Below are 17627 nucleotides of genomic sequence, written 5' to 3'. Positions count from 1 at the left end.
GGGCACACCGCTTTTCATCTCTCTCCATTGTGAAAATTGCCCATTGACACCCACTCTCTGCTTCCTGGCCTCCAACCAGTTCTCAATCCATGAGAGGACCTGTCCTCTAATTCCCTGACTGTGGAGTTTTTTTCAGTAGCCTTTGGTGAGGGACCATGTCAAACGCCTTCTGAAAGTCCAAATATATAATGTCCACGGGTTCTCCCGCATCCACATGCCTGTTGACCTTTTCAAAGAATTCTATAAGGTTCGTGAGGCAAGACTTACCCTTACAGAAGCCATGCTGACTCTCCCTCAGCAAGGCCTGTTCATCTATGTGTTTTGAGATCCTATCTTTGATGAGGCATTCCACCATCTTACCCGGTATGGATGTTAGGCTGACCAGCCTATAGTTTCCCGGGTCCCCCCTCTTTCCCTTTTTAAAAATAGGCGTGACATTTGTTATCCTCCAATCTTCTGGCACCGTGGCCGTTTTGAGGGACAAGTTGCATATCTTAGTCAAGAGATCTGCAACTTCATTCTTCAATTCCTTAATAACTCTTGGGTGGATGCCATCAGGGCCCGGTGACTTATTGATCTTTATTTTATCAATGAGGTCTGAAACATCTTCTCTTTTAGCCTCCATATGACTTAACTCCTCGGTCAGGAGTGGCCGTTTGGGCAGCGGTATCTGCCCGAGGTCTTCAATCAACAATCAACAGTATTTATATACCGCTTTTCAACTAAAAGTTCACAAAGCGGTTTACAGAGAAAAATCAAATAACTAAATGGCTCCCTGTCCCAAAAGGGCTCACAATCTAAAAAGATGCAAATGAATACCAGCAGACAGCCACTAGAACAGGCAGTGCTGCCGTGAAGACAGATGCAAAGAACTCATTTAATTTATCTGCCATCTCTAAGTCTCCTTTTATCTCCCCTTTCCCTCCCTCACCATCCAGAGGGCCAACGTTTCTCTGGCGGGTTTCCTGCTTCTAACATATTTGAAGAAGCTTTTATTATTCCCCTTAATGTTGCTGGCCATGCGTTCCTCATAGTCTCGCTTGGCCTCCCGTATCACCTTCTTACATTTCTTTTGCCACAGTTTATGTTCCTTTTTATTCTCCTCATTAGGGCAAGACTTCCATTTACAGAAGGAAGCTTCCTTGCTCTTCACAGCCTCTCTAACTTGGCTGGTTAGCCATGCGGGCACCCTCCTGGATTTAGTGGAACCCTTCTTTCTTTGTGGTATACACCTCTGCTGGCCCTCTATTACTGTTGTTTTAAGCAGCCTCCATGCACTCTGGAGAGATTGGACTCTTTTTACCCTCCCTTTCAACCTCCTTCTAACCAGCCTCCTCATTTGGGGGAAGTCTGCCCGTCGGAAGTCAAGGGTTTTTGTTAGAGATTTGCCTGGTATTCTTCCCCCAACGTGCATGTCAAAACGGATGGCAGCATGATCACTGTTCCCCAATGGCTCAGTAATGTTTACATCTCTAACCAGGTCCTGCATACCGCACAATATTAAATCCAGAGTCACCTGTCCTCTGGTGGGCTCCGTGACTAGCTGCTCTAAGCCACAGTCATTTAGCACGTCAAGAAATCCGGTTTCCTTATCGTGACCAGAACACAAATTGACCCAGTCAATATGAGGATAATTGAAGTCCCCCATGATTACAACCCTGTCCCTCCTTGTCACCTCCCTGATCTGTTTCCTCATTTCAAGGTCCCCATCTGATTTCTGGTCTGGAGGACGATAGCACGTCCCCAGTATTACATCGCTGCACAAGCCTGGTAATTTAACCCACAGAGATTCTACGGTGGGGTCGGATCCACCTTCAATCTCTACTTTGCTGGATTCTATCCCTTCCTTAACATAAAGGGCCACCCCACCTCCAACACGCCCCTGCCTGTCCCTCCTGTAGAGTTTATAGCCCGGGATTGTGGTATCCCACTGATTCTCCGCATTCCACCAGGTTTCCGTTATGCCCACTATGTCAATGTTTTCCCTTGTCACCAGACATTCTAGTTCTCCCACCTTTGCTCGTAGAGTTCGGGCATTCGCATAAAAGCATTTGTACACGGAATGCCCTAGGATGGGCTGCTTATTCGCTCCTTTGTCCCTGCATCCTCTCATTGTGCCAAACCGTCTATCACATCCCATCACACTACCTTTCCCAATTTCTTCTCCTACTCTGCCTTTGTCTTGTTGTTCTCTAACCACCCCATCCTCATCCCATAGGGATGAGGAGTCCCGAACCGGATGCCCCTCGGCTCCTGTCGGCCTTCCCCCAGGGATCAGTTTAAAAGCTGCTCTGCCACCTTTTTAATGTTATGCGCCAGCAGTCTGGTTCCATTCTGGTTCAAGTGCAGCCTGTCCCTCTTGTACAGGCCCCACTTGTCCCAAAACGTTCCCCAGTGCCTAACGAATCTAAACCTCTCCTCCCTACACCACCATCTCATCCACGCATTGAGACCCCTGATCTCCGCCTGCCTAGCTGGCCCTGCGCGTGGAACAGGTAGCACTTCAGAGAACGCTACCTGTGAGGTCCTGGCTTTCAACTTCCTGCCTAAAAGCCTAAATTTGGCCTCCAGGACCTCCCAGCTACACTTGCCCACGTCGTTGGTGCCGACATGCACCACAGCCACTACCTCTCCCCCAGCACTGTCTACTAGCCTGTCTAGACGAGAAGTGATGTCCGCAACCTTCGCACCAGGCAGGCAAGTCACTATGCGTTCCTCACATCTGTCGCAAACCCCCCTCTCTTAAATAAAAAGACCTTAAGGCCTCACCTAAAAGTCTCCAAGGAGGGAGTTGTTCTTAATTCCAGGGAGAGGGAATTCCACAGTCAGGGTGCCACCACATTGTACCACTACAGTTCTGGACATTGGGATGATGGCTGGGATTTGTCATGCTCAAATGATGGCTGGGATTTGTCAGATGGTTGCAGGACACCTGCCCTGGTTAATGTGGCAGGATAAATTGTAGAAACTAACATTTTATCTACTTGCTTCAAACTAAAACCTTATTTGGCCTTGTATCTCATTCATCTAAGAATGCACTCCATTAAGTAATTATTCTTCCTATATTGTATACTGAGAACTAAGATTAAAAGAGTGTTCTCGGGCAGTCCTTGCTGCAGATCATTATTTTACGTGAATTGAACTTGGTGGGGTTTTTGTCCTAATTAGTGGATCACATTGACTTATAGACCATGTTATTAATTTAGAAATGACTTCACAATACAATAGAAGCTTGTAAATGATTTCAAGATTGTGATCAATTTTTGAAATAATTATTTCTTTCCAAAGCAGCCTCTAAAATTGGCATCCAAATTTGATAGTTTATATGTCCTGGCAAGCAGCCAGTTTCTGGAAAATAAAATGAACATGTTATCTATCTAGACTTGTGGAAGTTCTGTTAGAAAATGGATCGGATGTGAATCAGAAGAATAGCAGTGGAAAAGACAGGTAATTGATGCAGTGCATTGATTCATCAGAGAACATATATGTGTCATTAGTGAATTTAAAATGTTATTACTTTAAAATATGTGGATGGAAGAGGAGGTGGCATGGTAGACTTGTGAAGACCCCAGCTCACTCCCTATCCTCCCATCCATCCTTAAGGTAATTGCCTCAGGCAGGAAAACAGCCTGGAGTCAGACTTGCTTTTAAACACCTGATCCTGTCCCCACCTCTGAAACACATCCTTCAGACTCTGAAGAGGAAGTCAGGAACTCTTCCCTGTGTTAGGAACTCTTCCCTTCCTCCTAGCTTAGAAGCATAATTCAGGAAAGTAATGGGGCTCCACTTTCAGCCTTATTTCTTCTTGGCATTTTCTCCTGCAGTACTTGAGATTTCTTCACACAATTATTCCTTTCACAGAATTCCTGTCAATGATGCCAGGACCACCCAGTGTCAGAGATGATGAGAAAATTTTCTTACCACCACTATGTTGTCCCTAAGAGCAGCCCTTTACTTTTCCCCACAGGAATGAATAACTTATCAGCCATTTGCTGAGAAGGGAGAAAAGTGAAGGCTAAGGGTCGACACTGAACTTGGCCTGCTCCAATAATGGTCTAATGAGAAGCAGGCCTGTCCCCTCTCATCAGTGTCCCAGATTATAATTCAGTTACATTGGGTTTCCTCCGGATTAGCAATTTGGCTACTGGAAGCTCTGTCTGTGAATGGAAGGAGTATTCTGCTCATGCTAGGATCGCTTATGTGATTGTGATGCTCTCTGGAGGAAGCTCCCAAAAGTGCAAGTACTAGCTGGGATATTACACTTTGTTCCAGGATTCAGTGGGAGCCATGGAAACTAAGCCATCATATCTGTAATGCCCTTATTTGAGTTCTGAGTTTTCTGTACCCAGAGAAATCTATTCTTGTATTTATTATTCATCACAGAGTGTTGGTGAAGGCCAAACAGCACATTTTGATTAATGTCTGAGCAGATCCTTTAAGTACAGGGGGGTTCCCTATATCTGTGGATCCCGTATTCGTGGTTTCACTTAACTGCAGACCCCCCAACACCTCCCCACACCCTCCAGAGGCTGTACTGAGCCCCACAGAGGCTGCATGTGTCTGCCTATGACCTCTGTGGGGCTCAGAATGGCCATTTAGGAAACAAAAAAGCTACTTCCAGTTTTTTCATAAAACTGAAAGTGACGTTTTTATGCCTTAGGAGTGCTGGGGAAGCCACTATGTTACACCAGCTTTCTGCTAATTACCAGCTGTTCTGTGAAATCTTAAATCTGTTTCTAATGTCTGTTTCCTAGAACACAAAATTTTAATTAAAGAGGAGGAAGTAAGAGCTAAGAGTTTCCCAAATGTTAGATCCGTGTAATACGTACAGTACTTCAGTGGATCAGGAAAAAATTTCAAGAACAAAATTTAGCCATGCAGTGAAGGTCACAATCAAAAAGGACACTCATTGATTTGATTTTAGTACCATTATGAAATTTTCAAACAAATCAGCAGATTCAGAGTGTTTAAACAGACAAACATAGAACGGGATTAGCACAGGACAATGTAGTTCAGGATAAATTGCTTTGAAGTTACATGTCAGAGAACTATATTCAGCAGGCTTCAGTCATTTTTAGTGTCTTGGTTCTAGATAAATTTACTTCAAGACTTGAACAAAGTACTTTTAAAGTATCAATATATACTTACACTCATATGCATTTGAAGCTTCTTCTACAACTAAATTTCAACAGAAAATTGAGTAAGGCCAGGAAGGAGACTGGTAACTTCGTTATGCAGCATTAACTGTTAGGTGCTTCAAAATATTTTGTATGACTACCTTCATCTTTCAAAATTATCTGTTCGGTGTAGTGTTGTTTACATTCTGTGTAACTCTAATTTGCTATTTATATGTATAGTGCCAGACTTGAAAGCAGACAATTCCTAATTAGAGATACATAAAGTAAAGGGACTGAAAAGCGGGTACAGGTTAATTGCCATGCAGTTCTGAAGGTTATGTACAATTTGCATGTTTATAAAGAATGTGCCCCATTGGAATAATTTTGTCTTATGCTCTTTGGTTACACAGAACTTTGGTTTTTGCAAAGCTTAGTTAATTTTCTTATAAATGCTTTTCATCTTATTCACTGGGATGACACCTGACAATACAGTCAGCTCATACGTTTCTTGGGTTATCCAATTAATCGGGTCACCTATGGCAAGAAGGTAATGCAGATAAGACCACTGCCTGTCAATTTGTGCTCCTTATCAATACAGAAATGTATAGCAGAAATACAAAGTACTTGCCTTAGAGTGGTCCTATAGACCCCATTTTGTAGTAAGTCATTAGTCATATCAAAGTTCCTCATTTTGAAGTTTATGACGTGCAGGAATACACCAGCAGTTCCCAATTTTTTTTGACTGGCTGCTCCCTTGACTTATTGGGCCACTGACCACAGCTCCCCATTAAGGCTACAACTCTATACATTGTATAGGGCTGCAGTGTTTTCTCAAGGTTACTGTGGTTCCCCTGGCTGGTTTCTGCAGCTCTGCAGGGAGCCACAGTTTACAGTTTGGGAACCACTGGATTATACCAATGGCAACATTTCAAAGAATAATAGAGATGTTTTACCATTTAGGTAGTGATTTCTATGCCAGTCAAACAGCTTTGTTCTTTCTACTTATCAAACTGCTTTCCCCTTCTCGTTTAACTCTTCTGAAGACTAATTTCCTTATGACAGCCTGTCGTGAACTACCTCTAGACTCATCTGACTTGCTTCTCTCCATTGACATTACTCACCCACTCCCTTCCAGCTATGCATTTGACAGGCCCTGGCCCCTCTCATGTCTCTGTCTTGGCAGTCTAATATTCATGATAAACCTTTGGGACGTTTCCTGCATGCAGCAGTCAGTGCGGTTACTGCAGTCTCTTCAGAATAGGGACTGCTTCTTGAATTCGAAACATTTTGTAACTCTGCCCATGACTCTGTTAATTACTAGTATTTTTCTGATAGTTATCCAGTGTTATGCAAGCATATTTTCTTGCAGGAAGATATTTTAATTTAATGTGAACCTTCAACTTTTATAGAAAGGAAAAAGTAGTAGTATTTGTCCCCGGGTACACCAGGTTGCCTGGTCTCTGTGGGTAGGAAGTTTTAAATCCTTTTTGTGGAAGTTAATAGGTTGTATCACCAATTGAAGCCTAGCATTTTGTTCTCTGTGGAAGCATGAAGCTGAAGCAGTTTCTGGAAATATTCAACAGAATCTAAAGTGGTACCATGCTGAACTGCAGATATAGCAGATACAATGACAGAGCTCTCAAATTATTTATTGGAATAAGAGCTTTATTCCAATAAAGAGTTCACTGTTTTTGATTTGATATTTGATAAAAGTATTCTTTGTAAAAACATTGATTTTACACTTGTCAGATTTGTCTGACTGGACAATCAAGATAGTGTTATTTCATTTGGTTTTGCACTATGAACAGGTTTGGTCCCTGATTGCACTGGGTCATGGGTGATACCAAGGTAAGGGCTTTTGTGTATGTATCAAAGCATGGATACTCCTGGCCCCTCCAAGACTTCTTCCCTTCTCTAGCTCTTTCATTCATCTATCCCCCTCTGTGACTTTACTTTTCCTTAGCAGCTTTTCCCCTCCCCCCATCGTACACAGTGGCAAAAAATCTCCTTCCAAATTTCCATGTGATCACAGAAGGACCTGGGAGGAAAACCGATTGGCAGTTGGTTGAAATAAAAGTCTATGCAAGTCTCAACTTGTACACCACGTCTTGCTCTTTCTCCCTTCCCAATGGCCAACAGGGTTTGCTCCTAGGATCAGCTCCATGCAGTTTCATACTGGGGGGGGGGGAGCCTAGGAACAAACTTATTGCCTGCCTTACAAGTTGTAGCAACCTACAACTATTATTGTCAGAAAAATATATAGTCACATAGTGACTCTGTGTTTTCTTATCTCACACACAGAAATAAGAAAACTTAGAGTCACCCCACAGTAGTTTGAGGTTGCTGCAACTTGCATAGCAACTCCAGGCAGGACCACAGATGGACCCTTAAGTGTTCATGTACCTTGCGCACATGCTTGACTAGGCACCACTCCCATTGCTGCTTGTGACTATTAATTTCTTCTAGGCCTGTAAGAAAGTTCTCTTAACAGCTTGTTTTCATATTCTTTAGAAAGGGATCCGTCTTACTACTCATTATATTAACAGTTCCCAAATTTGCTTCTTCTAGACAAGAATAGGATATTTAAAACACAATAGACAGGAAAAGCAATACAATTATTTTTAATAAAGCATTCTCAGCTTGTTTCCTGTAAATCCCATCTCAGTCAGAACAGGGGGGGTAACGGCGGTGGAGAGGAGGGTGGATCAGCCCTGGGTGTGGGGACGGGTCCCCCTACCTAGGCTTCATCTGCCTTCATGAATCAACACAGACTTGTACCAGTGATTGAGAGATAGCAACTGCTGGGGCTTATCCCAGGGCAAGAGGACAAATGTTCCCTCCAGCAGCCAAAAACTCCCCATCAGGATGCAGCGGAAGCCACGGTGGTGCCACTGCATCATCACAGGGATAGGGCTAAATAGCACTTAGACTAAAATAAAAGAATTAAGTCCAGTACTATCCCCTGCCACCGATGCAGTCATGCCAAAAAGGTACACACTGCATTCATTGGTGTGGGGGGCGGGGGAGAGAGACTCCTCAAGGGCAACTGAGGAGGTAAGTAAAAATCATTTCTATTTACTTCTTTGAGTAAGCCCTGGGACTTCCTATAGGTCTCCTTGGACCTTTTTTGGTGGCATACGTCAGAGGAGAATAAAGGGATGAGGAGGCTTAAAATGGACGGAGTGCACCATTGCTGCTGGAACCACCTCCTTTCCAGGTTCCTGCCCAGTTACACCCCCATTTCTCCCACTCCCTCTCCACCCCACCCGACCCACAGTGTATCCCTACTACTGACTTACTGGCACTAGGGGCTCTAAGTGGGCCACTGCTGCACAGCTGGCCCCACTTGCCATTTCTGCCAGCAGCCCAGTTGCATCTGGTGTTGTATTTTATGACACCATAGGTTGGACTGTGCTGCTGGAACGCTAGTTACAGCAGCACAGCGTGATCGTAGGATTTGGCTAATGATTTAATGTTATGTCTTGATAACCATGTAAAATTGTATTTTTATTTTACAGTTTGATGATAGCTTGCTTTGCTGGTCATCTGGACATTGTCAAATTCCTCAGATCCAAAGGAGCTTCCTGGACAGCCAAAGACCTTGGGGGCTGTACAGCTATGCACTGGGCTGCTGATGGAGGCAACAGTGATGTTATTGAGTGGATGATCGAGGATGGTTGTGAGGTATGGGGTTTATCTGTGTAACACAAGCAAAGCAGCATTTTATAGTAAGTTTTTCATTGTGTATATGCTACTGTACATAGCCATGTTGTTGAATCTGATGAAGATGCACTGGAGAAGTTATATTATCTGCTTATAGATATTACCATTGAATCTAATCTTGTGTATCACAACATGTCACCAGGTTAGTTTTCTTACTGGAAATCCTATCATTTTTATTAATATTTATCATTGTGATCAATATTTATGAAGGAATAGGGTATACTTGAGCTTGAAGCAAAAAGATTTAGAGCTCACACCTGTGCTTGTCTACTCAGAAGCAAGCCCCATTGTCTTCAATGGAGCTTCCTCTCAGGACGGTGTGCATAGATCTGCAGCTTTAAACATTCAAATATATTCTCATAATTAAAACACACATTCTCTCACAAATTATTTATTGCAAGGAATTGCTGTGACTGTATTTTAACCCAGAATTTACATATGCAAATCATCCTGGCTTAAGCAATGCTATGGAAGCAAAATGCACTAATTTTTAGTAAATATAATTGCTTCAGCCTAAGTTAGCCATGACTATATTAAAAGCAATAAAAATGCATTATCTTGACCAGCAGTGCTGCTGCTACTACTACAGCTACACTTTAATTAACAGCATGCTGTGCTGTGTACTAAGAACAATAATGACATCTTCCTTACCAAAAGGTTTAAGTCAGTCTAAAAGGGAGAGTTGAAGGAAGGGCATTGACAGGATAGGGAAGTTGTAAAATGAGGCAGAAGTAGATTAGCTTGTAGAAGGAGGCTTTGACAATGTCAAGCAGTCTAGAAGATAATATGTGGAAGAAATGGATTTTGAAGTGGGGATATATGTCAATGGGGTTTGTGTATGAAAGGGCTGAGAGGGATTGTTACTGTCCTATACCCATCCTTTGGTCTGCTGAGCTGGAGCTCCTCCTCCTTATTGGGTAATTACCTCCTTGGGTAATTCAAGCCCAAGGAAAAGAAGAGAAAGGGCTGGATGGGGTAGGGAGTGTTTAGTTCCTTTATACAAAAAAAGCTAATACAGATTCCAGAGTATCCCACTTTATTAAACACATCAAAACCACAAGCTTAAGTTTTCAGAAAGACCACTTAAAATTGTTACTAGAGAAGCATATATTAACATACAGTTCCAAGAACTAGAGAAAGGGAAAGTAATCACACAAGAAACTACTCCTAGAGCAGGGGTGTCCAAAGTTTTTGGCAGGAGGGCCACATCATCTCTCCGCCACAGTGTTGGGGGCCGGGGGGGAAAAAAGAATTAATTTACATTTAAAATTTGAATAAATTTACATAGGTTTGCATAAATGAATATACTAAAGATGAACTTATATGAATGAATGAAGGTCTTGCATTAGCTCAAGGCCTATAAAAGGCCTTGCGCAAAGCAAGGCCAGCCTTTCCTTTGCTGCCGCTGCTGCATCACAGATGTGAAATAACAAGCAGTGGAGGGAGCCCTCATCCCACAGCTCACACGGGAGGTCAAACAGTCACCCTCAAGCTGAGAGCAGTTGCATCGGGCCAGTGTGGGCTCCAACAAATCTCCAGACGACCAGAGGCTCATTGGAGACTGGGGGCTCCCTGAGGGCCACATTGAGAGGCCTCGAGGGCCGCCTGTCCTAGAGCTTACCTACAGCTGACAGTGAGGCTCCTTGCCTCTCTGTTCCACACTCTTTTATAGCCTCAATCCTTAGCCAAGTCAGGGCCCATTACTATCCAACTTTCCAGCACCGGTGCAGCTGCAATGCAGCCCCAAGGTAAGGGAACAAATGTTCCCATATCTTGAGGATGTGATTGCCTCCCCACCACAGTATGCAGCATGCACCCCATTGGCACAGTTGCACTGGCACTGGAAAATTGGATAGGATTTGGCCCTCAGCTGGCCAGCAGTTTTCCCTAGTACTCACATTATTTTGCCCCAGCTGGTATAAGAGTAACTAACCTAAGCCAAACAAAACCAAAAAAGGCCTTAAAGGGTCCAGCACACTGCAAGGAAGTTCCCATGAAGCAAAATTAGGATGAACTATTACACTGGGCAGGAGGTCTGGTCTAGAAGGTAGAGCCTCCGTTAGCCCGAAGCCTGTGTAGGGCAGGCAGAAATGCCTGCCTATGTAAACTGCCTTGAATAAAGTCAGAGGAGTAATCCAATGACCAGAAAGGTGGTATTTAAATACGGAGTTGTTGTTGTTGTTGTTGTTGTTGTTATTACTCAAACTTCTCCAGGAGTAAACCTCCCGAGATAAGCCTTTGTGGGTATGGGGAAGCAGTGGCCTGATCCCCAGGACTGCACCACTGTTGGAGAAGAAGGGGCTATTTCTAAACTTATGTGCTGCCACAGGGTCCAGGGAGGTGGGGAGCATCTCAGAGCACTCTGCAGGGCTCTCTGCAGTCTGTAAACAGTGAAAGTTGGGGCTGCTGCTTTCCCCCCTCTCCCCACCCCTTTAAGGGAAATGGACATTGTTACACAGTTACAGCTCACCAGTTTGAATAAGACTGAACTAATGGAACAAGTAAGAAGATATTGGAGATGATAACTCAGCAAGTATTCAATATAACAAAGTGTCATTTGCACTTCTGTAAAAAAAAGTCTTCTCTTGATTCTGCCATCCTAAGCAATTATCAGTCAGTGCCCAACTTATTTTCTTGGGCAAAGCAATTAAGTGGGTCATTGTGACTCAACTCCATTTTTTTCTGGGCGATACCAATTATCTTGATTCTTTCCAATCTGGTTTCAGGTGTGGAACTGAAACTGTCTAGGTTACCTGTTGACGATCTAAATGGGGAATTAGACAGGGGTCCTTGTCGGTTCTTCTGGACCTTTTGGTGGCTCTGGATACCATCAACCATGGTATCTTTCTGTTCCTCTGGTAGGGATATGATTGAGAGATGCAGTGCTGAGTTGGCTCCACTTTTACAAGCTGGGTAGGCACCAGGCTGGGGAACCACTTCTTAACTCCTTGGATGTTTGCTGATGAAGTTTCCACAGGATTCTGACTTGTTCCCTCTGTTCACATGTATGTGAAACAACTGGAAGAAGTTTTCAGAGCGTTTGGAGTGTGGTGCCATCAGTATGCTAACGTTACCCAACCCATCTCATTTTGATTTGGCACTAAGGAGGATGCAGCACTGGCATAGCTAGATCATTTGACACCTGGGGCCCATAAATTTTTTACACCCCCCCATACAACAAAATTGTACCCGCCAGTAACCAACCTGCCAGTAACCAACTGGCTACCCACCAGTAACCAACAGCACTCAACCTTTCCACCAGTGGGATCACTAGTGTTGGTGTCACGCAGTCTGGTAACTCATGGTGTCACCCCCATTTATTTATTTGCTTAACTATAGAACAGTACAGGTTACCAAACCAATCAGTAACCAACAAAAAAAGTGACCAAATAGATGGCACTCTCATAACTGTATAGGAGACTGACTGTTAGCTCTGATACATGGAAAAGGGAGCTGACTTAAGATAACCATGCTTATTGGTTCCATGCTGTGTCATAATAATACCTTGTTAACTTTCATAACACTTAGGCTCATTGGTCAGCTTTGAGTTAAAGGCAATTGTGTTTCCTTTTCTGGTTATTTGGCTATAATTTTTGACAGAAAACAAATACTTAAATTCAGTTTGTTTCATTGAATTCTGCTACAAATTGTGCATCAAGTGGTATATGATGATGGTATTCCTAAAAAATCACAATTTCGGTCACTAGTGGGGTGATTCCCCCCCCCCAAGGTGTCACCTTATTAGCACCTTATTGGTTCTGTGCTGTGTCATAATAACATCTCATTGACTCTTCGAATAATCAGTCTCATTGGTTCATTTTGAGTTAAGAATATCTACGTTTTGTTACATAAGACAGTTGTGTTTTTGTTTCCGGGTTTCTTAGCCATAACTTTTGATAGAATGGAGATATTTTAGTCCGGTTTTTTTCATTGCATTCTGCTGTATATTCTGCATTGAATGGTATATAGCATAATGGTAGTATTCCTAGAAATGGTGATTTTAGCTATTTTAGTCACTAGAGGTTTCAAACCCCCCCCCCCCGCAGCTTTGCGCCCAGGACCCTTGGTCGCCCCCCCCCCCCGTTTTGATGTCACTGGGCTACAGATGTCCCAAACCATTGTCTGGTGACTATGAAAGACTTTGATATGGGCTTGAAAACGGAAGTTAAATACTGACAAAACAGAGGTACTGTTGATCAGTAAGGAGGCAGATTTGGGGATATGTTTACAGTTTTGTGAAGGAAAGGAATGGAGGGCAGAGGGTATCTAGCAGTTAGTGACTGGCACCTTGTTCTCTGCTCTCCACTCATCCTTCTGGGATTTAGTGGGGAACTGGTAGTCTCTTTGATTCTACCACTCAAGGCTAAGAAACCCCAACAGAAGGAGGCCACATTGAGGAAACCTTCCTCTTAGTTTAACAGAGAGCCCAAAAAAGTAACCAGTAGCAAAACATGACAATTCGATAGGAATAGCAAACCCTCGTCCTCCAGAATGAACTTATACCAAATAGTAAAAATAAAAGACATTTATTCAAAAGTGGAGGAATCAAAATAATGGATGGGGATAAGCAAGGGATAAAATCAAGGCAGGAATCTGGCATCTCCTCTGGATATCTGGCTGATCCTGACACTACCCATTTTCAAAAAGATAGTAAAGATCTTTCTGTTCTATTAGGCCTTTTGTTTATTTGGTCTCACTAATTGTTCTATCTGTTTTACTCTCAGCCTTTGGTTTTATAGTGGTTAGTTTTAAGTGATTGTTTTTATTAATTTATTTCTATTAGTTTCCTTATTTTTATATGTTACCATGGTGTGATTCCTTGTTGGGACCAAAAAGCAGCAGAAACATATTCTAAATAAATACATTTACATTTCAAGTTACTGAACTGCTTCCTTTCTGGAACAGGTTGATACTAGAGACGTAGGCTTGGAGTGGACTCCATTGATGAGACTATGTGCAATGTCAGGAAAAGTGGATGTGGCCACTCTCTTCATAGATGCTGGTGCAGATGTGAATTTGAAAGACAAGGATGGCAAGACACCTTTAATGGTATGCATTTTCAGTAAATTATGTGCTAGCATGTATCCCATGAAGGAAAAGTATTTTAATATGTAGTTTTAAATTGTCTCTTGAACATATTTCTGCCCAGTGGATTGAGATAAGATACAGTATAAACTTTTGAGGGTAAATTTTAAAAGTAACAGATTGCTTCTGTCTGTTTCCTTGTACAGGGTCTTGTACTGGTATGGCTTAGGTTTAGGTAAAACACTTATACCTAGTTGTCTGTCTTTCTGTCACTTGTCTGTCAATTGTCTATCTACTTCAACCACCAGTTGTCATCTGAAATGACCTGTAATCATTTCCTCACTGTCTATCAGTTCCTTGAGAAAGGTAGAAAGTTCTAGTAACAAGGGATCACATGCATGTCTTCCATAGTACTTGCCTTTCCATGGACATTTTCACCATTGAAGGAGGTCTGGGTTGCACAGATTTTGGAGCAAGTTTGGGGGGATCAATGTACTTCATATAGTCCTAGTGCTGCCCGCAAGAACAGCATGTAATAAGGATTTAGTATTATTACCAGGGTGGGGAAACCTAGGTACAGATTTCCACTTTTTAAACTTAAAAGATGATTAGGTAAGCTTGGGCTAGTCACTTTTTGTCAACCTAATGTACCTCACAAAGTTGTTGTGAAGATAAAATGGGGAGGCATGTTTGCCATCTCGAGGAAGAGTGGGATAAAATTTCTGATGGACGGATGATGCCAGTGCAAGGAACCCCTTTCTTACCTGTACCAGTTCAAGAGCTTCTTGTACCAGTGTTGTGAGGACAGGATAGTTTGCAGAGTAACTATCTATTTTCTCTTTGATTTTTCTTGGTAAGGCACTTTATAGCAAAATATCTCTTCTCGTTTGGTGCATGAAATGAAGTACATAGACTGAGAAGATTCAAATGTTTCTTTAATAGGGTGAATCCTCTTATTTCTTCACACATAGCAATTCATCTGTCTGAAGTGCCGTATTTGTAGATTCTATAAAGATCAAAATGCTCTCTCTGTCATATTTTCCTTCTGGGGGGGAGCGAGAGAGAGACTCCTTTGCACTTACAAATAGGTGTTTGAGATGATATTTTAATTGTCTGCAAAAGCAGGCCTATTATTGTCAATTTCTGAGCACTGATTTGTATTCAGATCCCTTACATAGATGCATATTTCAATGCCACAGTAGAGCTGCAGTAGAAGCAGATGTTAAAAGAACTCCATGGGAATCCATGGTATTAATGTATGTATGTAATGCCCAAATGATGTGCTACAGATCACTCAGTTGTACCTGCTTCTGTTTGCCAAGCATGCCCTGCCCAGGATTAGATAACTTAGGACCATCTTGTGCTTTCTTGAGTGTGTTATCTAGTTAAGATGTTTAAACTGTACACATAAAAATGTACCATGTGACTGTGACAATTTGGAAACTTGTATTTTACAAGAAATGCTAATCAGGGAGCTGTGGTTGCCTTTAAGAAGACACTTAAATGTGTGAAATGGCCCTTAGATCTTGAATTCTGGCTGCCAGAACTCCCACTTTGCTTTTTTGTTCAGCTGTGTAGCTATTTTGTAGGACAGCCTTACTCCTATATGTGTGTATGGCTGATTAATAATGCAGTCAGAATAATTCTTATAGACAGCGGAAAAAGCCTTGAGAGGTTTTACATGAGTGTAATATCTGCCCATAATGTGAGGGGATAGCCACTCATCTCTATTCACTGATTCAAGTAAGTGGTCCCGGTTCCTACAACAGTCTGCATTTGGACTGAAATGTATTCAGTTGTATAGGTGTATTATTAATGAGAGAGATTATTTTAAATAATGAGATATTTTAATAATATCTCATTATTAATGAGAGAGATTATTTCTTCGCTGGCCTGGTCCCTCTCCGATGCTAGTGCAGATGTATCTTGTTGCTTGACCTCATAGCAGCCATCCATTAGAACCTTTCCCTTGTGCTTTCCCCTTTGGCCTCTTTCATTTGTCATCCTTCTGAAAGCAATCTGCTTCCCTCATGCTGATGAGGGGCGGTTTGGGAGGAGAAAGGGAAATTGGTCTCCTCAGACCTGTGCTAACACTGAGGCAAGTTTGAGGGGACTGCTGGAGGAGATAGCATTCAGTGCAAGTCTCCTCAAGCAGTGCCACTGACACACCTCCTTCCCTTCTGTGTTCTACTCCGCCCCCCAACTCATCTTCATGGGCAGGCATTCCTTTCCCCTCTGCTGCGACCAGGGCCCCTCTGGCAGCGATCTGGAAGCTCATGGCTCCGTATACTTCTGGAACATCATATACAGTGGCTGTAAAATGTTCCAGTAGGACTGGGCGGTTATTATCTGACCAGTTGAATTTTACTCAGGCAGGAACTTTCAGGAAGGTGTTTGGATTTTTTTTTTTTTAAACTTCCTTCCTGGGGATTTTATTCTAAAGCTATCTAACAGCAAAATCCTGTGTGTGTATACTCAGAAATAAGTCCCATTGAATTTAGTGGGATTTACTCCCTAGTAAGCATGTATAGCAGTGGTTCTCAAATTTTTTAGCACTTGGACCCACTTTTTAAAATGACATTCTATCAGACTTCGGAAGCTTCTGGTTATAAATATCCTCTTTTTCTCCACATTCAGTTAGGAGCGGGCTTTTTTAAGAGCTAGATTCTATATTGAATTGCCCAGACTTAAGGTCTTTTTTGACTTTGGCTGGGGTAATTTCTGTTTCAGGCCTACTATCTGTAAGAGTTTGAAGCTTATACATAGTTGCTTCTGATAGTTTCAGTTTTTAGGTAGCATTTTTAGACCTTTGACAATGCCCTTCACAGTTAAGGGTGAAGCATCTGGAACAACCAAATTTGAGGAATGTGGTCATAAAGCCCATAGGATGATCCTTACATCTGAAGATGATTTTAGATTTTACAAATGTGGAGAAATAGCCAACATGGAATTACATACAACTTTTTTGTTTTAACTTTACTTGCAGATTGCATCACTAAATAACCATGACAATTTGGTTGCATTGTTGCTAGACAGAGGAGCAGACATGGATATTAAAAATGAGGTAAGAGCAATAACTGCAGCTTTTTAGGCTGCTGGTTTTACTAAAAGCAACACCCAAATTTTAAATGATCAAATTAAATATATGTCACTTATTTATTTTTTTTGTTTTTTTTCCAGTTTGGAAAAGGTGCCCTTGAAATGGCTAGAGGCTTAAACAGAACGGTAAAGATCCATTATGCTTGAACCCATCTCCTGATTTCTTGTGTATTAGCATATATCCCTGTCTAATGTATAACCTTTTTTTTTAGAGTGTGATTCAAATAATAGAAGAAAAAATGAGCAAAATAAAATTGGAGGAAGAACTTGCTGCCTCCTCTTGTACACAGCTGAATGATGCAAGTAAATGAAATCTTGCTGTTTTCTACCAGGAAGGTGAGACCCTAAGGACTGAATTCTGGTTTTCTCTTTTTTCCTGTTTGGTTGTTAGTTGTTGATACTTGAACACCTGTATAAAAATGTTAGCTCTATTCTTTGTTGGTACTGTTTCTGGAGTTCAACTCAATTCTTTTTCAACACAATTGAGTCATATTCTTTTTTAACTCCACATCTGCTTTTAACACAATGATCCTCCCCTTTTTGCTTTTATCCCCATTGCTGTTGTGCTAGAAGTTGTTTCTGCCGCATGCACCAGGTAGCAATCCCTGGCACTGGTGTACCAATGCTGTGGCAGATCCCTCTCTGCAATGCAGCAGAAGGGGC

At 42.2% G+C, this 17627-nt stretch overlaps 1 protein-coding gene across 1 annotated transcript in view; it reads left to right on the top strand.

The window, feature by feature from the left end:
- The window catches only part of FANK1 (fibronectin type III and ankyrin repeat domains 1), a 50336-nt gene extending 33061 nt beyond the window's left edge, over window positions 1–17275 (top strand). The window contains exons 6-11 of the mRNA XM_066621439.1: window positions 3382–3447; window positions 8636–8801; window positions 13746–13889; window positions 16852–16929; window positions 17046–17090; window positions 17177–17275. Of these exons, the coding sequence (XP_066477536.1) occupies window positions 3382–3447; window positions 8636–8801; window positions 13746–13889; window positions 16852–16929; window positions 17046–17090; window positions 17177–17275 (598 nt within the window). The remainder of the gene's footprint in view (window positions 1–3381; window positions 3448–8635; window positions 8802–13745; window positions 13890–16851; window positions 16930–17045; window positions 17091–17176) is intronic.
- The last annotated feature ends 352 nt before the right edge of the window (window positions 17276–17627 follow it).

This window comes from Tiliqua scincoides, chromosome 3 (assembly GCF_035046505.1).
Source record: "Tiliqua scincoides isolate rTilSci1 chromosome 3, rTilSci1.hap2, whole genome shotgun sequence".
In the NCBI taxonomy this organism is placed as follows: Eukaryota; Metazoa; Chordata; class Lepidosauria; order Squamata; family Scincidae; genus Tiliqua; species Tiliqua scincoides.
This window is presented reverse-complemented; position numbering and strand designations above follow the sequence as displayed.